At 34.3% G+C, this 25,485-nt stretch overlaps 2 protein-coding genes across 3 annotated transcripts; both read right to left on the bottom strand.

Annotated features, from left to right (window-relative positions):
* Nucleotides 1-899: 899 nt before the first annotated feature.
* LOC130733504 (E3 ubiquitin-protein ligase BRE1-like 2) lies at nucleotides 900-11,297 on the bottom strand. 2 transcript variants are annotated; one of them, XM_057585720.1, is made up of 19 exons: nucleotides 11,075-11,297; nucleotides 10,253-10,414; nucleotides 10,003-10,090; nucleotides 9,689-9,919; nucleotides 9,366-9,533; nucleotides 7,299-7,492; nucleotides 7,127-7,210; nucleotides 6,894-7,013; nucleotides 6,602-6,788; nucleotides 6,359-6,519; nucleotides 5,615-5,686; nucleotides 5,265-5,341; nucleotides 4,723-4,914; nucleotides 3,943-4,015; nucleotides 3,748-3,834; nucleotides 2,692-2,829; nucleotides 2,379-2,584; nucleotides 1,576-1,738; nucleotides 900-1,229 (listed from the first exon to the last, which is right to left on the bottom strand). In XM_057585720.1, exons 1-19 carry the CDS (start codon nucleotides 11,156-11,158, stop codon nucleotides 1,098-1,100), a joined length of 2,619 nt encoding a protein of 872 aa, XP_057441703.1. In that variant the 5' UTR covers nucleotides 11,159-11,297; the 3' UTR covers nucleotides 900-1,097. The 2 variants fall into 2 exon arrangements, with proteins under 2 accessions (XP_057441703.1, XP_057441705.1); XM_057585722.1 differs by having other exon boundaries at nucleotides 2,379-2,581.
* A 9,173-nt stretch (nucleotides 11,298-20,470) lies between these two features.
* LOC130733503 (ethylene-responsive transcription factor 3-like) lies at nucleotides 20,471-21,817 on the bottom strand. Its single transcript, XM_057585719.1, has one exon. It carries the CDS (start codon nucleotides 21,565-21,567, stop codon nucleotides 20,962-20,964), a length of 606 nt encoding a protein of 201 aa, XP_057441702.1. The 5' UTR covers nucleotides 21,568-21,817; the 3' UTR covers nucleotides 20,471-20,961.
* Between the last annotated feature and the right edge of the window lie 3,668 nt (nucleotides 21,818-25,485).

Below are 25,485 nucleotides of genomic sequence, written 5' to 3'. Positions count from 1 at the left end.
GGAAACACAAATCAGTAGCCAAAGAAATTGCCCAACGAAAGCAAAAGAGCATCCACTACCACTGGTGACAAAAAACCTGGTCTAGAGAAGCAGTTGTAGCAACTAGAACATCCCCCAAATGGTCCTGAGTTACAAGGCGGAACACATCCATGTTTGAAGAGAATCGAAGCATCAAAGTTGAGCTTAATTACACTAGTAGCAGACGCGTCCAGGAAGTGCAAGGAATGTATGCTTCTAACTTGGCAGAGTTTTGATGAAGACAACAACACTATACAAAAAGAAGAAAAGAATGAGTAGCTTGAAGACTTTAAAGATTATGTAATACTTTTACTGCTTTCTTAGTTAGATCTCACAAGGGATGACTCCATACTTAGTTCTTAAGTTGTCAATGCTCTCTTTAAAATGTGTTTAAATCAATTGAGAATTGAACTTAAATGTTTTCATTTAGACTTAGAAACTTTAGGAAAAATGTTTTTAAAATGATTTTCATGTGCTTTTATGAAGGGGACAACATTGTATGGTAATAGATTACCAACAGTGGACTTGCGGCTATACAAGGTTTTCCCATGCTCTAACACATTAACATGCTCACAATCTTCAATTTCTGAATTTGAGAGCACATAGAGAGGCTGTGTGTTCATCATTAGCGTTTTTCTATTCTTTAGAATTTTGGGATAAATTCACGTACTTGCATATGATTTTTATTGACTTGGAAAAAGCATATGACTATGTCTATGGAAATGTTGTGGAATGCTATGGAGAAGAAAAGTCTTCGCGTGGTGTGTATTCGAGCTATACGAGATAATGCATGAGGGGGGATTTACTAGTGTGAGAACTCTTGGAGTGTAACTAATGACTTCCCTAGCTATAAATATAGGCTTCTCAGCCTTGAGTCATAATAATCATAAACTATTTCCACAAAAAATTTCAATTATTTGAATAAGTGATTATACTATAAGATAAGATCAAATAAGTTCCTCTAAGCCTTATTAGAATGCTTATTTGAAACTATGATGCAGGTAATAAAAGCCAACAGCACTGTCCAAGGACCCAAAACAATAATCAAACGTCTAACAACTAGAAATTTAACATCAGTCTCATATTTTGACAAAGCGAACATCACTCTGTCCAAATGCTGCTCCGCAGGCAGGACATTTACGGTGACGTAGCTCAAGATTTCTTTGTATGCATGGATTGCAGAACAGATGATAGCACTTCACAATCACAACCTGCGCCAAATAAAGATCAAACTCTTAGGTGTTGCTGTTAAATAGATTTTATTTTAGGTGGTCTTCAGTGTTATTAAGACTTTTTGTTTTCTTTCATTATATGTATTTTTTTTATTAATATACAAATCAGCCGAGTCATCTCGGTTTTTTGTGAAAACTGGCCGGGCCGAACCAAGTCACATCAAATCTTAAACTTAACTGGTTTAACATGTCACTCAGACCAGTTACCGGCAGATTCAACCATCGGACCAGCTGGGTCAAGGCGAGTTTTATACTTGAAACAACCAATTTAATTTAACTACAACGTAAGCAAGAACCACAGTGGGATAAGTTGGTCTGTTTTTACCTCCTTTGGACGATCAGAACAGACAGTGCACTTGATCATGTTCTTGCAAGCTCTTATTTCTTCTTCGAGTTTTTGTATTGCAGCTTCTCCAGTTTCAGAACTCAGCTCAGCAATTTGGTTATTCAATTCCCTCAATTCTTCTTGAAGTTTCTTCCGTGAACTCCTGCATAACATCATAAGATCAGAATGAGTTGAGCCACTTGAGAGTGCATTTCATACAAAGATAGTAATTTTTCCAATGTCAACTATGTAATGCATAAAATTTACAGGTTTTATGCAGTGCAAATTTTGCACCAAACTTCCTGGAATCCAAACACAGCATAGTTTCATGTTTAGATATCCATCAAATTGATCACAAATCGATTCCTGATTGCTAGAAGTCTAGAACCTAGCAGCTACACAGTAGCTTTTCATTTTAACATCTATTTGACTATAGATTCTACTTAAATGTGATATTTTATTGGTTTCCAAACATGCGGTAAGAGATAGTGCACACTCGTATCATAGCACTTGAATTTCATCTAGATGAGTAGGGAGATACACTGGTCTTAAAAGATAAACTTTTTGTTTTTGCAAAAATGTATATCATCTTAAATCTACATGTTTAGCCAAACTATTTATTTTAATTTTGTAATAAACTTTTTGAGTTTTTCATAAAACTATTAAGCATAAATGATTTCAGCCAAACTAAGCAACCACAGTCAACTAAGACTGCATCTGAATCAAACCATATAACAAGATTCTTAAGCTCCATGACTACCCTTTTTATCCATTTGTACCAAACTCTTTAGAAAGAAATATACCTTTCACGATCCAACTCCATTTCAAAAGCTTTGGCATCTTTCTGAATTTGATCATATTCTTTCTCTGAAGATGAAGCAGCAGACTTGAGCCACTTAAACTCCTTCTCAGCATCAGCCAATTCCCACTTTGCGAATTCCAGGGAGACTGCAAGGTGTTTTTCATCTTGAGTACATTTAGCGGCTTCTGATAGAATACCTTTCAACTGCTGGGTTCAGATTATAGTTTACAACAGTGAGCAGAAGCGAAGTTGGTTAGCAGAATATCAAAACAAAAATATATTAGTAGGAGACCAGGAAGCAAAGGATGTCAGACCTGCTGTTCACCGTGTGTAATTCTCATCTTTGCATTTTCTATCTTAGAATTAATTTGTTGAAGTTGCTTTGCTAAGACCTGCTTCTCAGACAGTAAAGTGCTATGCACCTGTTTTGTCTTCACAGTTTCTGATACAAGCTGCATTAAGTTTACAAATAGGATAAGAAAAAAAGTCTTTCTAACCAAAAATGGAATTATTTGGGTAAAGAACAGAACACATACACACACCAGTTTTCAGAAATAGCACCACTTTCTATGCATACAGTTCCTGTTTAGAACAAGATTTTAACCGCCAAGATCCACCGTGAAAACTGATATATTGAGGTAGTTGCCAAAATAAATTATCAGCTAGGAAGGTCCAGAGTTGATTCTGGGAGATGTGGCCCAACAGTTCTCTAAAACTTTTCATAATATTAAATTCTAACAAGACCAATTATTATTTATAGTAGTATCATGAACCAACTATCCCAAAAGCCCAAAAGCTGAGGCTTTTGGGCAAGGGGCACATGAATGGTTTATATCTCTAACGCGCACCCTCACGCAAGAGCCCAGTTAGGCTTGAAGCGTGAACAATGAACAAGCCCACCTGTCATGCGCTGAAATCCAACTTTTTTTTATTAGAAGAATTGGGGGCGGCAAGGATTGAACTCCACAAAGGATCTAATACCATGTCATGAATCAACTATCCCAAAAGCTTAAGCTTTTAGGTAAGGGACACATGAATGGTTATATTTCTAACAAAAGTTTGATACTTAGGAAATGGTTTTTCATTACATGTAACAAATAAACAAGTATTTTCAAAATCAAAATAATGACATATAATTTTAAATACACTTCTTATCAAAGAAATCAATGCATAAGTTAATGTTTTATTAGTTACAAAGTAGATGCTTTATTTTTTCATCAACCAGGCTAGCAAAATCCTAAATTATAACCTAGGCATTTCATAGCAATAGCTTAAAACTTTCACTATCGACCAGCATTAATTTTGTGCACGGAAAAACGGTGAAGATCATGGCAAGGTGGCATTTACTAGAGATTAACAATAAGGCATACCTTTATATTATAGTCATCCCTCTCAGTCACCTGCTGCAACAGATGTTGGTTCTGTGTCTGCATATCTTCATATGCTTGACCAATAGTCTGCAGTTAAGTATGTTAGAGCAAAAGAGAGTTAGAGCATAACCATAAGTAACTTGTTGCTGTTAACCTAGGACGAGGGGGGAAGAAAAGTCAAGTTAGATAGGAAACCTCAATTTCAGATATATATGCCTCTGCCTCAGCATCTTTAACTTTAATAGCCTCAGTCATCTCCAAGATATCTCTGAATACAGGCGGATAAAAATGGAGAAGGCATGTGTTAATTGTTTCATTAACAATGACATATTGTACAATCATTTTTTATTCAATTCATATGAACACAATAGGTACAAAAAAAAGAAGGCTACTAAAAAGAAAAAAAACATATCAGTTCTATCTGACAAAGAAATATTAGCAAGTGTGCTAAAATTGCAGTATCAAACAGCTGATACAGACATTCGTGTTATTTAGACCACACACATGTTTCAAAAATCTCTGATTTTTAAGACTGTGCATGTTAAATACGCAAGTCTAGAACCATTTATATAGCATCACCTCAACTTAAATTGTAGAAATATTGGTTCAAGACATGGTATTAGAACTTTTTAACTAAGTGATCAAAAGTTCGGTGTTTGCCACTCACCATTCTAATAAAGTGGGCCTATGTATTTGTGAGCATGTATTGCTAGGACATGATAAGGATAGTAGATAATCAACTAGTTAGTTAGATTCCTTAGATATTTAGAAGAGATTAGTAGATAAGTAGGGGGAATTCAGAACAGAGACATTCATTCTGTAATGCAATTGCTTTTGTTGTGAAAGGAGAGATCCTTTGTGAAGGGGAAACCCTTGGGAAGATAGGTCTAAAAGGAAGGAAAAACAATGGACACTTCACCAGTTTGTCAATGCAGCAAATCCATAACCAATGTAGAAGTATACATAAACACAAACCTCTCAGATGCATCCACTTTGGCCCTTAAGTCCTCCAATTCAGCTTCTGCAGCAGAAAGCCTTTGTTCACAAGCGGCTTCAGCTTCTTTAGCAGCTTTTACCCTTAATTCTAAACTATGTTCATCTAATGCATTTTTCAGCATTTCAGCTTGAGAGCAAGCTTTACTTTCAGATTCTCTAACTTCTGCCAATCTGAAATCCAAATTACATAGCATATCATGAATGAAAATTCCAGCTAGATGGGAGAACAAAATTGTGTTTTGAATGCAAAACAGATTTCCTAGTCAGTTAACAAAACTACATGTAAATAAGATTTTGAAGAAAATTTGTTAGGAACATTTGAGGACAAAATTTGATGCTTCTTATAATCAAAGTGAAATGAATGTAAAAGGAACATCGAAACCTTGAAGTTGGACAATATTAAAATGAGCAAGGGGTAAACCAAAGACGAACGACTAGAAGGTGTTTCCATTACTTCACCCATGAAATGTGTGCTATCATCCTAAACACAGCCACCACTTAACAACCTTAGATCAGCATACCTTTTATCGTAATTTTCTTCGCCATACATATCCAGAACAACTTCTAACTCCTTATTCTCCTTCTGTAACTTCTCAATCTGTAACAGAACATCATAATTAGATGTTTTAAGATTAGTTATAGACAATCTAGAAGTCCTCTAAAATCACAATGCAAATAATGTTTGAGAATCTTGTGAAACACAAAATGAAGCAAGCATCCTCCAAATTCAGAAGGTAATATATAAGTGGCTTATTGAAGAAATGAAGAAATTGAGAAGTATTACTGACTTACAGTTATACAATAGATGCATTGAAGAAGAAAATACACACAGATAAAGGAAACACAAAGATAAAGCCAAGGGAAAACTTACCAATGTTTTTAACGACTTGATTTCCAAATCCTGTTCAACACATTTGCTTGCATGGCTCTTAATTTCGGCAGTCTGCTTCAACACAAAGGAATTAATAGATCTTAATGCTAAAAAAGCATGTACTGTGTGTATTCAAGGGAAAGAACCTGCTTATAAGCTCTTGCTGTATGTTGTAACCAACACGGTTTCTCAAGTCATTCTATCCAACAAGTTATTTCAAAAAAAAAATTATAGGTTGGTTCACAACCACATTTTACCATATACTAACCATATTTTTTCATATACAATAAGCATTAATTTATTACCACACAATTGGAAACTTTTGTTAGCTTATACCAAATTGAACTTTTGTTGTTCACGATCTATAACTTTAACATGCATATCTATGTCAGATTCATTAAACAAAGATATTGAAATTTGGAGTTACAATGCATACCTACCAACTTCACAGCATATTTTTATGATTCAATAACATGGCACTTTACTTTGTCCACACTTTAAGTCAAAACAGTTCTTGTGCCTTTTTACCAACAGATCAGCTTTTGAGTGAATCTTTTCTTGGCATTTGACTATAGAGTTAAGATGGCTTAAACTGACACTTACTTGAATCCTAATTCTCTGAAGAATTAACCATGTAGAGAACATCACAGGCTCAAACCAACTAGATAAGTTTCAACTAAAGACCTATGACAAAGTAGGTTGGCAAGAAAATGAAAGGGCACAAAATCAATTTGTGAGAATTACCTTCCCACTCAACAATGCTCGTAGAGAATGTGCTTTCTCACGTAATGACACAGCCTCATGAGCTGCATCCTTCCATCGTTTCAACTGAGCTTCCATCATTCCCATTTCTTTAGATAAAGCTGAGGCCATCACATGAAACTCAGATTTGATATCTTTTCTCCCTGAAACATGTAATATTAGATGAAACTGAGAGATCCAATCATATAAACTGCAAATCTAAACACAGAAAAGCGATATACTGACCAGTATCCTGGATAGCCTCTTCCATCTCAATTTCAAGATCATTCTTCTCAATAATACACTTCTGCAACTGATGCTCTAGCTCATCAATCCTATTGTCAGATTTGTCAAGCATATGCCTTGCAGTATCAGCAGACTCTAATTTCAAATTCAGTTCCTTCTCCCTTTTTGTGATATGGGCACGGCCAGCCTGAAATTCCATTTAAAAGTATGTAAAAAGATAAACAAAAAAAAAACAATATTGAATTATGATCAAACTGTTATACATCATAGAAAAAAGGAAATTTTTGTTAACCTGCAGAGACTCCGTTAACATTTTATATCGGTTCAATTCAGCCATCCAATGTTGAAGTTGATCATTTGCCAAAGAGTATATTCGGGAAGAGCGTACATACTTATCATCATTCAGTTCATTCTGGAAATAAACAAGCATGAAAAGCAACTTTTACAAGGAACTCTGTAGTGAATGCATCTCAATTGTTCAAAAAAATATGACAAAACCATCATACATAATCGAAACTTACAAACCTGAAGATCTTGTAATTGCTTTGTCAAGGTTTGATTGTCTTCCTGAGCATCTTGAAGCTCAGAGGCACGATCAGCATCGACTATCTATGACATCATGCGTGCATATATCTTCATTAGGTAGACAAAAAGGACAAAGGAATGATAGAAAGAAAGAAAATTACACAATAAAAACCTTCGCTTCCTCAATTGAATCCTTCAACTCATGCAAACTCATAGTCCTGCCTGCAGGCTTTTCAGGAGACAAGTTTCCATTCACTGCATCTGCATTCGGAGAATTGATCCCGATCGCTGCATCCTTTTGCATTTTCAGACTGACTAGTTTTCTTCTGCTTTCTTCAAGTTCAGCCGCAATCTCATCAAGCTCGCCTTTCAGTATGAAGAGAAGATACTCTTAAGTGACAATTATGAAAAGCCTCAACCAATATGATACCCACAATTATATAAGAAAATCTACATAAGTCTAAGGACATTACTTCTGGTCAGAAGACCTATTCCTAATTAATTCTAACCAGACCAGTTTTAATCCCTATAACTCCTTTTTATTTTATTTTATTACTAAAATATTCAGTAGCAGAATGACAATTATTTCCCTCCTAAGCACGAGACCACAGAACGGTCATCCTCCACTGAGATAATTATTACTTTTGAATTATATCAGACTTTCACAATAGCTTTCATGATATTTATATAAATCAGCCTTAAAGAGTGCACATACATTGGCTTGTCCTTTCTTATAACTACCCTTTCATCACCTGAAAAAAGCACACTACTGCTTTCTGTCCGGTAAATATCATAAAAAGAATTTACATTGTGCAAAAGCCTGCTTACCTACATTTCATTCCAAATGAATCAAAATTGGAATTAATTTCATTCGGTCCATAAATAAATTTTTTGGTTAGGATCTCATTATTAAAAATGATATTCAAATAAAAAACGAATTTCATGTTTGGAACACATTAAATTGATTTTATATTAGTAATTTATTTTATAACCGAACTTAGAATAGGTTTAATGACTTATCTAATAGGGGTAAATCAAAAGGATTTCTAAATCAATTTTATCACTACTTCATAACTTTCCAAACAAAAACTTCATTTAAAATTATAAATCAAATACATTCTGAAATATTCATTACAAAGACACTCTAAAGGGGCAGCTGGATCCGAAGGGGTGGAGGCTGGCTTACAACCAGAGAGGCCAGCACCAATGAGAAGTCCCAAACAAAATTTCCTTTGGCATAGTGCTATTCCATGGTCTGATTGTGCCACTTCCAGGCCCAACAATTACTTGAGAGCTCCCAAGTCCTTGAACCCAAAGGACTGGTGGAGAGAGTTCTTGAAGAATGTGACTCGGACAGGATATTGCACTATTGCCAACCAAGATAGCATCACCAACATGAATCAGTGCAGCTGAAAATTGTACCCCACTTCCCAATATTAGATCTTACGGTACCCTCACTATCAAAATCCTGAGATAGATAATTTGGTGAATGAGATGCTGACTGCTAGCATTATTAGGCCAAAATATAAGCCCCTACCCTATTCCTGTTGTTTTAGTATGAAAAAAGGTGGTAGGTGAAGATTTACTATATAGCATTGAATAAAAAAGAAGTGCCTAATAAATTCCCAATAACTGTGATTATAGAGTTGGGGATGAATTAGAGGATCAATTATTTTGTCTAAACTGGACCTAAAATTGGGGTAATACATTGAGAAGACAGCTATCAGGACTCATATAGGACACTATGAGCCTTTAGTCAAACCATTTGGCTTGACAGTTGCACCTTCCACATTTCAGGCCCTCATGAATGAGGCATTGAAGGTGCTGTTTCAGGCAGACCAATTTAGAGTATTTGGGACACATCATTTCAGACCTATTACCTCATTTGGCATTTGAATCATTTTCGAACCAGACAATTTGTTTCTCAAAATATTATTTCATGAATTAGATCCTTGACTTATGCTTCTTTACATCGAAATAGTCCAAAAATCACTGTTCATTAGGACCTAACTATGTCATGCAATGACCAGAAATCATCGCTATTAATATTTCGAGGATCATATAATACTGCCACTTACAACTAAAATACATCAATAAAACACGCCATTATTTAACCACGCCTTTAACAATTTAAAAACCATAGTATATGATAATAAAGATCATTAAAAATCACACTTTGTTATTCTAAACTTAAAAATAACTAGTTAAAACAAAAAAGAGAAAGAAACATTTCAAAGACCTGCAAAGCGTTTGATGTCAGATTGATCCTGTACGCCCTCTTTAATATAATTTTGAATACTAGCACTGTACTCTTTATGTTTCTCATTGAGAGTATCAATCACTTCACGTAAATTATGTGCCTCCTCTTTTGTCATATCATCAATCATAGACATTTGCTTGATAGCATCTGCAAACCCAAGAATGAGTACCAATCAACAGATCATATATGCAATTTTCCTTAAACAATCATACATCAATGATATGTGCTAGAAAAATATCAAATCAATCATTAACGAAAACTATTAAACTCAACAACTGGATATCAAATCAAATGTATTTTACCTTCTGAAAATAAATCTCCAGGTAAAGCCTGAGCTATGATGTCAATTCTTTCCATCTGATTATTAATGGAATCCTGAAGGAGTTTCAACAACTCCCATGTAGATGCCCGACGCAAAGCAAGGGCTTCCTCAACATAATTCATTATCTCACTATTACTGCTTCCTTCAATAGAATCTTTCTGGATTAATCTACATAGAAATATATCCTCCGCAGGACACGAAGGAAGTGGACCTAATATTAAGTCGAGTCAGTCTTTTGAATTTCCTAATACTGCAAGAAAGAGCTTGACGAAACTAGATATACAATGGAAGTACCTTGATGATTATCAAGGTGCGGCAAAGTTTGCAATGTCTCTTTGCCTCTCCCAGCTCGTATCCCCAGAAGAGTCATATCATCAACCAACTAGAAAAACAAATAAGAAAGTAAGAAAATGTGCACATCCTACAAGAATATGACAAACAGTGCCTGCCCCTCTTATGGTAGTGTTACTTTCAAAAGAGGGAAATAAAAAGCTTAATAGAGAGTAGGGATGACGGAAACCAGAGCATGATGATAAAGAATAACCTGATTCCATTGTTGGTTCGTTTTAATTAACAAGTCATCATAAGAAGTTTGCCTTTCTTTTAATTTCCTAATTTTGTCTTCAAGTTCCTGCAAAGCATGTTTTTGAACATCTATCTGTTGAACAAGCTGCTGATTCTGGAACTGTAAGACACCTGCATCAGCCTGAAGGGAGCATAATCATTCCTCATTATGCTAGTAGAAATCATAAACAATCAATGATGAAAAAAGATCTTGTTGCCACACAGATAGAATGTGTTCTGATGATAAACAATAAACCAAACAGCTTTTTTCACCTCTAAAACACTTGCTAAACCCATCAAAGCCCTTAAAAACCCTTGCCCATACACACTATTTTTTTAGTAAATATACAACATTATTTTGAAAAAATGAAGGATTCTCAATATCAATAACATGAAAACACCCCTTTCAGCAAGATCAAGCACAACAAGAAATTTGAACCCCCAATCTTCCCCTATCCAATCAAACATCACATAATACAAAGAATCTCAAGACATCAAACCCATCCTTGCTACTCTTCCCAGCCCTACAAAGTAGTGAGTGAGCACAAAGCACAATCAAATTGCCACCCCATGTCTTAAAGAACAAAACTTTATCCACAATTTGACTCCCTCTTCACTAAAAGAGCCTAATCATAAGGTGCCCAGATGATCAAACAGCTCTATGAATTCAATCACACATACAATTCAATGCAAGCATCAAAATTCAGAATAAAAAAATATCAACAGAACATCAAACATTAATGGCAGAAGCAAAACCACCATAGTTAGAGAGAGAAAGAGAGATAGAGGAAAAAGGGGTTACAGTTTTGTTCATGGCCGAGCGGGAAGAAACAGAGGTGAGATGAGGCCTCTTCTTGTCAGGTTCATCGTTCTCTGAGTTTTCCATTGCAATTCTGAAACTTTCAACCAAACTGGACACAGTACTAGGAACACCGATTCTCGAGAATCAAAATGAAAACTTGCAGCTCTTGAGGAAGAAGAAGAAAACCACTTCTACTGTTTTACTCTGGCTGCCAAGTGCAATGACAAGTATCTCAACTTTTGAATATATTTTATTTATAGAAAAATTACCCATAATTTTTTTTTATATAAAAATTCAGCATCATTATTTTTCAATAATATAAAAACTAAATGCAGTTCCTTAATCATTAGCTCATAAATTTAATAATGATTACATATAAGTTTTACATAATATCTTTCGTTAAATAATCGTAAAAGAAAAAAAAACATAACGAGCTATGGAGGCATGTCCTGATAATCCGCACTAGTAAGGGGACAATTCTAGTTGACTCCGTCTACTCGGATGTGGTGTGGGTGAAGGAGGTTCCTCGGGAGGCTATGGCCTTGGTGCATAACGATGTATTGGCATTTTTTTTTTGGTCAAATTCGGTCCTCTTCCCTTCTTGGGCTTGTGTTCATTGATAAACGATGTATTGGCTTCTATGTCAAGTTTCGTTTGATTAGTGCAGTTTGGTTTAGAAAAAAAAAAAACTCTAGTGGGCTCAAACACAAAAAGAGGCTTTAAGGAAGAAAAAAAAACACAAAAAGAGGCTTCGCCAATGCCACACCCTAGTTAGTCATGAAATCAGCAGAAGCATTCTCGTCCCTCAATGTATGTTTTAGAACCACACGCTAAGGTTTCTGAAGTAAAACACAAATGGAATGTAAAATAGCCCATCTTTATCATATTAAGTTTTATCCTTTTGTCATATGTGATAATGATAATTAGATTAAAATTAAAAAATAAAATGCTAACATATGATTGAATGTTTATTTATTATTTACATGTACTAATTAAATTTTCTATTCCATTTTACGGTTAAGTCATGTTGTAAATGCTATTATATACGAGCAATAGTTAAGTTAAGATTTCTCTTACACATGAAAGTAAAATGTATTTTTGCTGAACTTTGAGCTATTCAAACGGCGGTGGAAAGCATTTGGGTTTGGAATTCTCTCAGTTCATTATTGAGAGTGATTTCTCGGAGGCTATTCGGTTAGTCTCATTCGAGGAAGATGTTTCCCATTCTTTTCCGGACAAGTTTGCACACAATCAGGCTTAATGATGCATGGAGGGATTTTGTTGGCATTCACTCACAAGGAGAGTAATCATGTTGCAGATTGGTTGGCTAGCGTCGTTATTATGTTTCCTTTAGGGATCCATGTTATCCTCTTCTTTTGGCGAGTGTCATCGTCTTCTGAAGTTGAATGTTAATGACGTGACGTCACTGTCTATTGTTATTACTTTTTAACTTTGTTTATTTTTTGGGTTAGCCACTCCCTATTAACAAAAAAAAGTTAAACGCATGTTGTGCCACATAACATTATGAATAAGGTAAAAGTAAAAAAAGAATTATATTTATTTAAATTTTTTAAGAAAAAAATTAGGTGGTTTCAACTCTAGTTATTACTATGGGTTAAGACATGCTCTGAGACCATAGGTCGCTTACAAATTTTTCACTAACATATCCCTGCAGCGGGAATTGAACACACAGCTTTCTAAGGATAGTGGTGTATTACCTACTACCAAGTGAGTTTGATACTTTACCATAAATATCATTTTCTTGTGATTTTATAATTAAAATTAGATCTGATGTAATAGTTCAAATGGCAAGAGTTGGGTGTGGGAGGTCAAAGATTAACCCCTGAAGGTACAATTTATCTATCCGATGCTAAAAAAAGGAAATGAAATGTTATTTGCAATCATAACAATTAATTGTGATTTATTTTTTATAGCTTTGCAAAAGATATAAACCTTATTAAAATTATATTCACATTAATTATTATTTTTTTACAATCAAATAAACTCATTCATTCAATTGATAATTCAACTACATCACACGATAAAATGCCCCCCAAATTGTTCAAAGGTGAGCTGTGGGGTGGATTGCCTCGACTTGGTACACGCGTTAGGGAAGGATAAGTTTCAGTTCCACAAATAAGGGAGTGCTTTATTGGAAATTCAGTTGCTGCTCTCAAGGGCTTGGGAGGTTTCTATTATTCATGTTCCTCGAGAGGGCAATGAACCGGCAGATTCTCTAACGGGATGTCGGGATTGGGAGCGCCTCTGCAATGTCCATTTACTGAGCTTATTGTTCCCCATAGGGTGGTGTTGCCTCTCCTGTCTTTGGACATGGAAGAGCCTTAATTTCTTTGTTTTCTATGTACCAAAAAAAAATGGAAACAACTAGAGCATGTACGGATCTAAGTTAAGTTAGAGGGTATGGGAAAATTGCCCCACAAAGTTTTCATTGTTATCTTATACTATGTATATTATTTTTATTATTTTCCGGACTAAACTTTTTATATTTTATTACTTCTTGTTTATAAGGATGTGTATGTAAATTGCTTCATTAAATCAAGTGAGTTGACGTATTAGTTTAACCATTTGTCTCTTAAACAAGTGAGTTGACGTAGCAGTTTAATAATGTGTCTCTTAAGCAAGTGGTTGGAGTTCAATTCTCAACTCTTGTGAATTAAAAAATTCATTTATTAACCCCCACTGCTTATCGCGCTGATCATGAGGCCTAAAATTAGTATTATGTCTGTCGGCTAGGATAAAAATTAGAATCATGGGAAATTTTGGTTAAGATAAAAAATGATAATTTATTGACGCCACGGCTTAAAAATTATGGACCTGTCACTGAGCTGGAGTATAAAAGCAACTAATTAATTTGAACTTTATAAAGGGATGTTTTACATTGTAAATTTTTCCACTAATTAAAATTCATCTATTTTAGTGACGAATTATACTTCCATCTCTAAAATTTGCAGGTACTTTAAAATACTTGCTAAACTTTGCATGTAATGACAAATTTTGGAGATGGCAAAATATTTCATCACTAAAATAGAGATTAAAATTAGTGACAACTTTTACAATGAAAATCACCTTTATATAAAATTCATCACTAACTATTATTCGTTATCCAAGATTTTGTGACGGATTCTTTTTCTGTTGTAAAATTTATAAGGGGTGGTGAAATGTGTATTTTAGATAAGATTATAAGAATGAGGTAGACTAGCCTGGGCAAAATAACCGAACCGACCACAACCCAGAAAACCCGAAGTCAATTGAAGGCTCTCGGACGAGTAGAAACGGGCCTCGGGCTGCACGGTTAGAAAAGTAGAGTTGGAACGGTTACACACGGGCGGGTGCGGGTTGTCAATTTTTCTTCCAATAGTAACCGAAACCGACCGTGTAGAAAATTCAGATATTGAAATTCGGCTTTATTGTTCTTCCACGTTGCTTTGGTTTGGCTACAGATGTTGCTCAGTAGCTTACGCAATAGGCATGCATGGCAGCTTTTGCAGCATAGGAAATATTTATCAGACTCGGACCGGTGATCGACTCGGTCGAGGCACTGGGTCAATGGTTCAACCACTGGGTCATTGGTTCGATTGCTTGACTCGGTTTATATTAAAAAATTATAATAATTTAAAATATAACCTTAGTATATCATATATATAAAATAATATGCATTTTTCCTAACAAGAAGCAAAATGGTGTAGTGGAAATTTGGATTAGCTTTCCTCCCTCTAGGTCCTGTGTTCAAGTCCTAGCTATGACAATTTTTTTAAATAACTCTCAATTGAATATCATTTGACCAAATAATTAACATTGAATGTAAGTTAATTACAGTTTTACCATTAAAAACAGTTTTGACAAAAAAAAGGCAAAATCAGAAAGGAAAAAAAAACTGACCGGTCCATCAAAAAACCGGCCGACTCGTCGGTTTATCCCCTGAACCGGCCGATCCAAATCGGTTTATACCGGTTTGATTGCTTGACCGATCTGATTAATGGCTCGGACCGGTAAGGGGTCCGGTTCTCGGTCGAACCGGCCGGTCCGGTCCAAGTTTCATAACTATGCTTTAGTGCTTTGTCTTGGCAATGTATTAACACTAAAAATAATTAAAAAATATGAAATGAATATTGTATAATATGTATAATAAGTACTAACTTCATTTGATTTCTTTTGAAAGAGTCAAGAGTCATTATCTCCTCTACTTTGTTGTGCATCTTCACCATCCCTCCATGAACTAACCTCTGTTCAGCTGTGTCGTTTCTCCGTTCAACAGAGACAAACCATGGATATGCCACCAAAGTAGGCTCTGGAAAGGGCTGAAACGTCGAGATCTTGCACCGTCGTCGTCCAATCTGTCATCATCTCCTCCCTTTCTTCATTTTTGTTTTGGAATTTTATGGGTAAAGGTCTAGCATAAGATCCGAATGAACCCACCCGATTAACCCATACACCCGCTCAACCCAAAACCGTCCAACCCGAGGCTCTTTGCGGACGGAAGCGGTTCACAATATGACATGTTTAGATTTGATCGGTTTTGACGGTTTGAGCTCGAAACCGACCAAATCCGACCGATGCCCACCCTGGTAGGGTATCATGTTAACAAATCTTGAGGATGAGTTTATTTTACTCTTCATAACATATATATTAAATATTTATTTTCAAAATCAATAATTGAATTTATTAATGTTAATGGGGAGGTTGTTTCAAAAAAAATGTTAGTGGAGAAGTTACGATATACAAAGAGATTGGAAAAGAAAAACCCTCAAAATCAAGCTAGTCAACCCAACCAAATATTTTTATTAATACTTGACACAATCATTGAATAGTTTAAATTTAATTAATATAAAATTAATGTTTTTTATTTTTAATTAATATTTAACAAGTTTCAAAAAAATTAATATCTAATAATATATAATATTATTTAATTATATTAAAATTTATATAACTACTATTTTAATTTTGTATGTAATTTTTATTATTAATATTATAATATAGAAATAAAAAAATATTAATAAACAACATAATGAGTCATTAAATATAATAAAAAGTATAATAAACAATTTCTGGCATTGATATTTTTCAAAGTGAATTATATTCATATGTTTAGAAATTTTTTTTTTTTGGTTTTTTATTTAGAAAATAATTTGATCTAATAACTAATATACATAATTATAAAAAAATTATTAATTGTATTTAAATCTTTTTGACTGAAATATTATAAAATAAATACTATATCTGTCAAGAACTTTTCATAAGAAGTCTGTTAATATGTGGTGTAGTAAATTATATTAGCCAACAATATAATTAATATTAATGTATTGTACGTATTAATTTCATTCACATAACACATTTCATTATAAATCCTGATGAGTACAACAACGGTAAGCTGTGTGCTTAGAAGAAGAATAATGGAGATGATATCTGAGATGAGAAAAAGTTTGATGCACCGACGGTGTAAAGTTTTTTTACACCGTCAACCAATCAGATTTCAAGGATGTGCCACGTCAATTAATGAAATTAAATAAAAAGAGAGATTTTCTCACATCCTTAAAATCTGATTGGTTGATAGTGTAAAAAAAATTTACACCGTCGGTACAAATTAAACTCATCTGAGATCTCTGAACAAATGATGAGTGTTCAGGAGCTCATCAAGAAACCACTGCCTTCAATTCCTCAATGCTAGCTATATACACAATCATGAACCTTCAATTCCTTTCAAAAATCAAACCTTCTCTTTTTGAGAGGTCGTGTTAGTGTGGGCTTGTGGTTCTTCTATTTGACTTGAACTTGAGTCTTAGTGGCCCATAGATTTTTATTTAGTTGATAGATACTAGCTTTATCTTCAACGCACCCAAATGGGACTTGATGAACATTGACAAAAAGTGCTAAAATAGTCGGTTCAATTGCATAATTTTTTCCATATTTTGCCTTGATGAAACCACTCCTATATATGGTACCAGCAGGTTTAATAGTTGTCATATGATCTGCAACAACTACAATAGTCCTTTCTAGCCTAACTAACTGCGAGTAGAAATGCTTCCTTAGTGAAAAAGAACTTTAACTTTTAATCTATTATGCCCTTCATAATGATGTTGCAAATCCCTTCATTTAAGATCCATTTTTCTGTCTATGTTGCTAATGCACCACATTACCTTACAAAAAATCATTTTCCCATAAATTTATACAAACATAAATTAAATCACTTTAATTTTGACCCACTTTTACAACAAACAATTTTATTTACAATGAATTTTGACAACACTTAAACCAAACATGGTACTAATCATCCTTCAATCAAGGCAGGCCCCTAGTGGAACATTTCTTGGCTAGAAACTTTTCTTGCTCAAACAACTGATTATATATTCTAATGTGTTATCTATTAGATTTAGCAACATGTTCCTAAATGATGAGTAAAAGAAAAATGTAGCCATTACAAATGACTCATTCCTTAAGTAGTAATGGCATGTTTGGATGTGCTTGTTGCTTGAGAAATAAGAGCAACACTTCTCAAATGAGGTTCCGCAACTCATGGCTGATTTTCATGATCAAAAGATTCAAAACCTGAGTAGATAGATCTATATAAAGTCTTCAAACCAAAAATAGAATGGTAATGATTAGTCTACCACTAAATAGTACATATATCACTCTCTTACACTCACTTTTGTAACGGTTTTTTACAGCCACAAAATTTACGTTGGTTAAAAACTTTCACAAAAATGTACATACTACATACGGTATGTACTCTTTAGTGGTCTGTGTATAAGGGCTGAAAAGAGAATGCACCAAACCTACAACTAAACAAGCCAGCACCAGGTTATAAGATGGAACATTTGCCAAGTCTCAGCCAACATGTCATCCAGAGAATGCAGTTGACTCATCTATATCTAGGAAGTAGGAACTCCTTCATACGAATCTTGATATTTATAGGGTTGGGACAATTCAAAAGAGTACATGTAAGTCGCAAAATAAGATTAGTTGGTTGATTTGAGATGATGTACTACGATAAAAATGTTTCTTTCTTTGGTAAAAGATACATATTGTAGCAAAAAAAGAAATGCTTCCAGAAAATACTAAATTTTTTGTACAATGCCATGTATCGCATATATTAGTTCTCTCTGAAAGCATTGCCATTGTAAGATAATTCATAGGTGTTTTCAAAGTATGACAAATCTTTTGTTCCGTGTTGTTAAATTTGTTGCACTTCAATTATATTTGAAGTGAGAGACGTGTGTTCTCTTTTGCTTCACGAGCCTCTATCGAAATTTCATGAACTAGACACACTCTAAACATTTCCCAATTCTTGTGAATCTTCAACCCAATTGCGTATATTATGTTCCTTTCCCTTCTTTTTATTTCTTTTACATGTAATTTCTTGCTGTTGGAATACTTAGTGTTTGTTTGGTTTTCAGTTTGAAAGTACTTTCACCCAACGGAGGTCCAAAGACTCGTTTACGTTTGAGACATTAGAATATGTGATCTCGAATTTCAATATTCCAAACAGACTTCTAAACTGAAAATCAAACACAGCCAACAGTTCAGTCTTACTAAACTTCTATGTGAAAAATAAAGTAAAACCAGTTGCGTTTAGAAGTTAATAGTACTAATCATGGAAATATGCTTCTCTCCTAAGAACTTGTATGATAAGTTTCTTTTTCTCTCGTGGTTTCGTTGATACGTTTGATCACTAGGGCCACTTTCGTTCCATCTTCATTGTTTTTTGTAAGTTCCATGTATTTGTTAAAAATATATTATGGATGAGGTTGTTGTAAAAGGATATTCATCTTTACAATTACTACAAAGTAGGATTCCTTTGATTATAATAAAAGAAAAGGATAATAATACAGAGAAAAATCTCACGTTTTGAGTATCTTTTTCCTGAAAAAAAACTTGAATAGCATCAAGATATTGTTTACTCATAATTGGAAGAAAGCAAATATTCGCAAGACACTACCTTCTCTCAAAAAAAAACTAAGTACCATAAAGGCTTTTTACAAGATCCCAACATACAATTTAGGTGAGAACTACTAACTCTAAGAAGACTCGCAGCAGAAGCAGAACTTTGTGCTATTAATTTACACTCTTGACCCTTTGATTTCCCCCCAACAAATCAATAGAGAAGCTAAAATTACCACGTTGACTCAAATATGAATCGGCGGCTTTAAGTTTAATAGAAATCCAACCATTACTCAATTACAAAGGCAGCAACAGCAAAGAATCTGTTTTCTCCTTATCAATCACTCATTACCAAGGAGCTTGCTTCACATCAAAAGATGAGAGTTCCCCACAAATAACAAGCATTTTATTTGTCTTATGAATAGTTTGTGCACTATGAAGGGTAAATTAGAGTACCACACGGAGGTTTGATACTCAAAACACGACATAGAATTTTATGGTGTCAAGTCTCAACAACAAGACATGCTTTAATCGAGTCAGGACTCGGAAGCTTTAGCAAATGCGTTATCTTGTCTTATTAAATACCTTGTAAGGTTGGTATCAAATTCAAGCGCAAATTGGAATACCATGCGGTGAAGGTTTAATACCCAAACTTATGTCATGGAATTTTATGGCCTCAAAGCCTGAAACTTGATGACACGAGTTATTTTTACAGACTTAACTACAAATTTAAAAGCATAATAATATATGACACAGCTTCCTGAACCTATACAGATATAATTGATTACATAACATGTACACAAATCGGAGAAGCAAAATTTTGTCACATTGACTCAAACGTGGAAACATACACGTATGTTTTTGTATTAGTACAACAGAAATGAGACTTCATGTATCTCAGTTGCAGGCTGAGTTCAACATGGATCGAAGAAATAAAATTTGAACATGCTAGATGCAACATGAATCCGCATTGAGTTCAATAGAAATCTAAACACATGACGAAGATAACTTTGTCCAACAAATTCTTTAAATAAAAATATCTTAGTTCAAAATAGTTAAGAGAATGGAAAGGCTGAGACTTAACATCTAGCCAAAACTAATGCATGAAAGCCAAGCCAGGCAAATGAAAGTGATCTAAAGATCAGTCCAATAAATCTTCTTCTTCGATTCTTTTCCTCATTCCCTTCTAACATGTGTGAACAACTAAATTTTAAGTTTCAGGGATGCCCTTCAATGAATCAATCATGCTTCAAAGTTCAAACTTGATATATCAAATATTAGCTACAAAAACCTCAGATTCTAAAGGTTTTCCTTTTCTTTTCTGATCACAAAATTAAGATTATCAACTTAGTAAGCAAAGAGAAGAAACCAGGATCATAGAATTTCACTTCAATTAAACCCTCCCACTCATCCCACATCAAACTCAACCATGCTCAAATCTCAATAATGCCAAAACACAATGCAGCACGCCAAACAATAACAAGATCAACAACAACAAACTAAGCAGAAAGTAGTTTATTCTATCATCTGATTGCCATAACATTTGTACAGAAAAATCAAAAAAAAAAGAGTAAGTTCTAAGTGATAAGAAACAGATCCAGAGATACAACAACAGCAGAACTCTCAGATCATCACAGGTCCAATGCTATGAAGATAACAAGACCCAAATAACTTACAATCTTACAACAACAACAACACCAAGACATAACCATCAAGCTGAAGGAGAAACTAACCCTCCATCATTTATCACATTACACAGAAGATGGCTATGCCTATTTTCTCTACATCATCATAATCATAATCATAATAATCTAACAAAGGTGAGATTTTTTTTAAATAAACTCATTTTTTTAAGTAAAGTTGGAAAATTTCAAAGAGAGAGGAGAAAAAAAATTATTATTCTCTTCAATCCAGCGAGCCCCAGAAAACAATTTTCCCGAGAAAGCATCATCATACCAGAAATTGGGGCAAATTGGGGCGGAGCAGATCCATCAGAGGCACAAGGCGGTTGCTCGGAGGTCATCGTCGTCGTCGGCGGCAGCGGCGGAAGGGGACGGCGGAGGAGGATGGTTGAGATCGAACGGGAGTGGCTGCCGGAAGGAGGAGGTGAGAACGCAATCCTGATCGTCGACAACGGAGGAAGAGGAGTCGCAATCGCTGTGACAGTCCTCGATTGGGACCGGGTTAACAGGCCGGCGAGGAACCCTAGCGGCGGCGGAGGAGGACGGAACCCTAGGTCCGCTGAAGGACTCAACGGTGCTGCTCATGCCGCTGGTGGTTGGCCTCACCGGGTCGAATTTCGAGAAGCCATGGTGGTGTGAGATTGGGATCTGGGAGATTTCATCGCCGCCGCCGGCGATGATTTCGTCAGGGGTGGGGAAATTCGTCTTGGCCTTGGGTCCTCTGAACGATCTGGCGGCGGCGTCGTAGGCTCTGGCGGCGTCTTCGGCGGAATCGAAGGTACCAAGCCAGACGCGAGCCTTCTTCCATGGATCTCGAATCTCCGCCGCGAATCGGCCCCAGGGACGCTTTCTGACGCCGCGAAAGCGCGTCTCCTTGGTCTCCGGCGTTGGATCTGCGACTCTTCCTCGACGCATGGTGGTGGTTACCGGTGAGATTCGACGGAACAAAAAAAATTGGTTGAGTTTTGATTTTTTTTTTTTGGGGTGAAAAATTGAGAAAAAAAAAACAACCCTCAAAATCTAGCCACCACCACCATCAACGTCGATTCTTAATATCGATTCTTCTCCATTCTCTCTCTCTCTCTCTCTCTCTCTCTGTGAGACACACAAAATTTTCTCTCTCTTTTTCTCTCGTTTTCTTTTCTTTTCTTTTCTATTCTCTCAGAAATGAGAGTTATTTTTTTGAGGGGGACCCATGTGGTGTTGGTCTTGCATGATTTACTCCAATGGATTATAGTTTTGGTGAATGACGAGAATGACCTTTGTCGTTGGATGAGGAAATGGGGGTGGGAGGGGTAAGGATGGTATTGGGGTGTGTGAATTGTGAGGGATGGTTGTGGGATGGGGTTGCATGGGATGTATGCTTTGTCTTGATTATTATTGATTATTAATGTTGTGGTTATCACTTATCATCATGGTCAGGGCTTGTGCAAGCAGGCCCACAGCCTTCAAAAGGAAGAAGGGGCCCAAAAAAAATTTACAACGGTTGTCCTTAAAGAATCGTTGTAAATAATCTATTTTTTACAGCGGTTCGGACCGCTGTATAGTCTTTTACAGCGGCGAGCTCTGGGCCTCTAAAATGTCGGGACCGGCCCTGATCATGGCAAAGGAAGAGGTGTGTTTTTTTTTATGGGTTACAAAATGAGCTTGCTAGGTTAGTCCGTTTGACTCGTCTTTTTTGATGGATTGGGTTAAAACTTTCAACTCATATCTCAAAATAGGGTCAACTCAACTCACCTCGCATTTTAGCGGGTTAATGACGTGTTGATCTGTTTCTTCCCGTCAACTTATATTGTCACTCAGAATGGCGATGAAGATTTGAAAGATGATGATGGTAGGGATAATTGATATTTTTTGATATTGATATTATATCAAAAAAAATACCAATTAATACTCCTTTAAATTTAAATTCTAAGTTCACGATTATTATCAAACAAATTTCATTTATAAAAAAAGAGGTATGTTTTCATTATTTCACCAGATATAATATTCCAACGTTGCATGAGTTTATTTACAAATTTTTAAAAATTATATAATAAATAATATAAAAAGATATTAATAACTAACTAATATTGTTACTAATGTGAAGGTCAAGTCAACTTTACTATTACTTATTATTATCACTATTATTTTTAATTTTTTTCACAAGTTATCACTAATAATGAGAAACTCATCAAAATATTTACAATTAGTATTTAATATAATAAATAATATAAATTTTTTATTAATATCTAACTAATATTGTTATTATCGTGATGGTCAAGTCCGTTTTACTTTTACTTATTATTATCATTGTTCTTTTTTCTTAAGTTATCATTAATAATTGATATTGAAATTATTATTATAATTGAGAAATTGAAATTTGTTTACAATTATTAATTAATATAGTGATTAATATAAAATTTTATTATTAATTATTAATATTTATATTAATGTATAGGTCAATATATTGATACAAATTATCATTAATCAACTTTTATCTTAATAATAGTACTTTTTTCCTTTTTACATACGTATTAGGAAATACAATTAATACTATTAATTATTTTTTTTCTCTTTAAAGTGTATTTTTATTTTTCTTTATTTATTTTTTTCATATGGACATTGTACGAAAAAAATATCAATTAATGCTCCCTTTAAATTTGAAGTTGACAATTATTATAATTTTTTCTCTTAGTTAATTGTTGTTTTAAAACGGATGGAGTATTTTTTTTTAAATCAAAATCAGTAGTTATGTGGAGCACTTCTAATCTTCTATCAATAACTTATAAAGGTTTTGTATCAAGTTATATTCACTTTGGAAAGCATAATCAATTTTGTAGCATTAATTTTGTGGGTTAAAATGAAGCCTAACTAATTAGAATGATGTTTGGGTCTACCAATAAAGTAGAGCCAGTTTTATAAAATTAATTTTACTTGCTACAACAAATAGTCGTTTTTGCATTAAACATAATCAATTCTGAAATTCTGAAATTGAATTTTATCACATTATATACCCTACAGAATGCATGTTTTTCTTAAATGAAACCAAATGCAAATCACATCATTTTAACTAGTATTTACCATACGTAATTTTAGGAAAATTTACCGGAAAAGTTATGTATTTCAAAAGTTCAAAGTCTCGTATTGTCTATGTAATGAACCTTCTAATAGTTTATATATCAAATTTCACATTAAAATTGTGAGGAGCTTAGTAGTAAGGAGTTGGCTCATATACACAGGATATGAGATATTGAGATTGAGGTTCGTTGGCTTATTATAGTACAAAATGCAAATTGGAATGATCTAAATACACACTAGCAAGTACTAAGAGACATTGGTTCTAGCTTTGGGAGCAACACTTTATGGCATTTGTGCATAAGCAAAATAAAATGTGCTTTTAATCTTAGTTGTCTTACTTGTCTAATTTAGCATGGTGTTATTGCAGGGTTAGATTTTCTTTCTCAGAACACAGATTGATTTTCATAGTTTTTCTAAGCTCATTTATTACAAATATCTAATTAAACCTTCAATATGGCGGTAGCTGCTAACTGTTTTTTTATAAATAGAACTAATCATGACTCCTACTTTGTTTAGTAATTGGTTGCATTCTCTTGATGATGAAACAAACATTGCTCGGCCTATTTTTGGATTTTGATTTTTGGGAGCTTGGGTCAAAGCTTAATACGGACGATCCAACAATCAAGTACGGTATTGGCATGGGTAAAGATAGTTGAAAATTTATTTAACAATGTGTAGTTGTGTGAGGAGATTTTGTGGTCCAAAAAAATCTATCAACAAAACAATCATTTGAGTTAGGGTACCAAAATATTTTTTGTGGTGTTAAATTGCTTTTAAATTTCGACTAGGGTGTGGTGAATGTCAAATGTCTCTTCAAAAGTGCAGCTCATAAGAATCGAACTCTTAATTTAAAAGTTCAAACAGACACTTTTTACTACTGCGACCGACTTCTATTGGCTCATCAAAATATTTATTTCTACGTACCCAAGTTTAAATGTGGTTTGGTTAAGAAAAAAATCATATCTATATTTATATGGTTTCACTTTACTAAATGGTGTTGGTATATATGAGACTAAAGATGATGTGTTACTACTACCTTTAAAGATTATGAACTCTTTTGAAGCTCTTGGACTTTATGGTTTTCAAGCCTTGTTTAAATTACAAGTGAGCATCCCCTATGCGTTATTCCAATATTTTTATTGTATTTTTTCAGCAAATTCAAAACTATGCACAAACTTCTATTAACAAGTGAGCATCCATTATACATTATTCCCACACTAATCATGTGTAGAATTAGCATATTTTTAGCAAGTTCAAAACCTCAACTCATTGTAATTCATAGGAATTGAATTTAATTTAATAAGTTACATAACAACTTAAATTTAACTTATAGCATAAGCGCTTATATATATGTAAGTGTTTGTGAGAGTTTATGTAAATAAGTTATGATCACATATAAGTTTTTTTAAGACTTACTTTCCCATATTATTCATATTTGTTTAATTACCCATAACCTTTTTTTAGAGATGACAAAACGTGATGAACTTGTTGGGTCAACCTACCAACTTGCAAAAACCCCACCAACATGTTTTTTTTTTCTTTTTTGATAAGTCACTCCACCAACATGTTTTGACCTGCCCCGCTTAACCCGCCAAGAAGCGGGTTGATGGTAGGGCAGGACAAATTGAGTCGTCGAGTTTTTTTTTTCATTTTACTTCTCTTAACATTTTTTTACATTATCATTATTAAATATTTTTACATTGTTAAGTTATTTTAGGTGGATTAAGCCGTCAATCCACATCGCTTCGAGTGTAATAACTCATAATTTCTATT

This window comes from Lotus japonicus, chromosome 1 (assembly GCF_012489685.1).
Source record: "Lotus japonicus ecotype B-129 chromosome 1, LjGifu_v1.2".
In the NCBI taxonomy this organism is placed as follows: Eukaryota; Viridiplantae; Streptophyta; class Magnoliopsida; order Fabales; family Fabaceae; genus Lotus; species Lotus japonicus.
The sequence above is the reverse complement of the archived record's forward strand: the minus strand, read 5'-3'. Positions and strand labels throughout refer to the sequence as shown.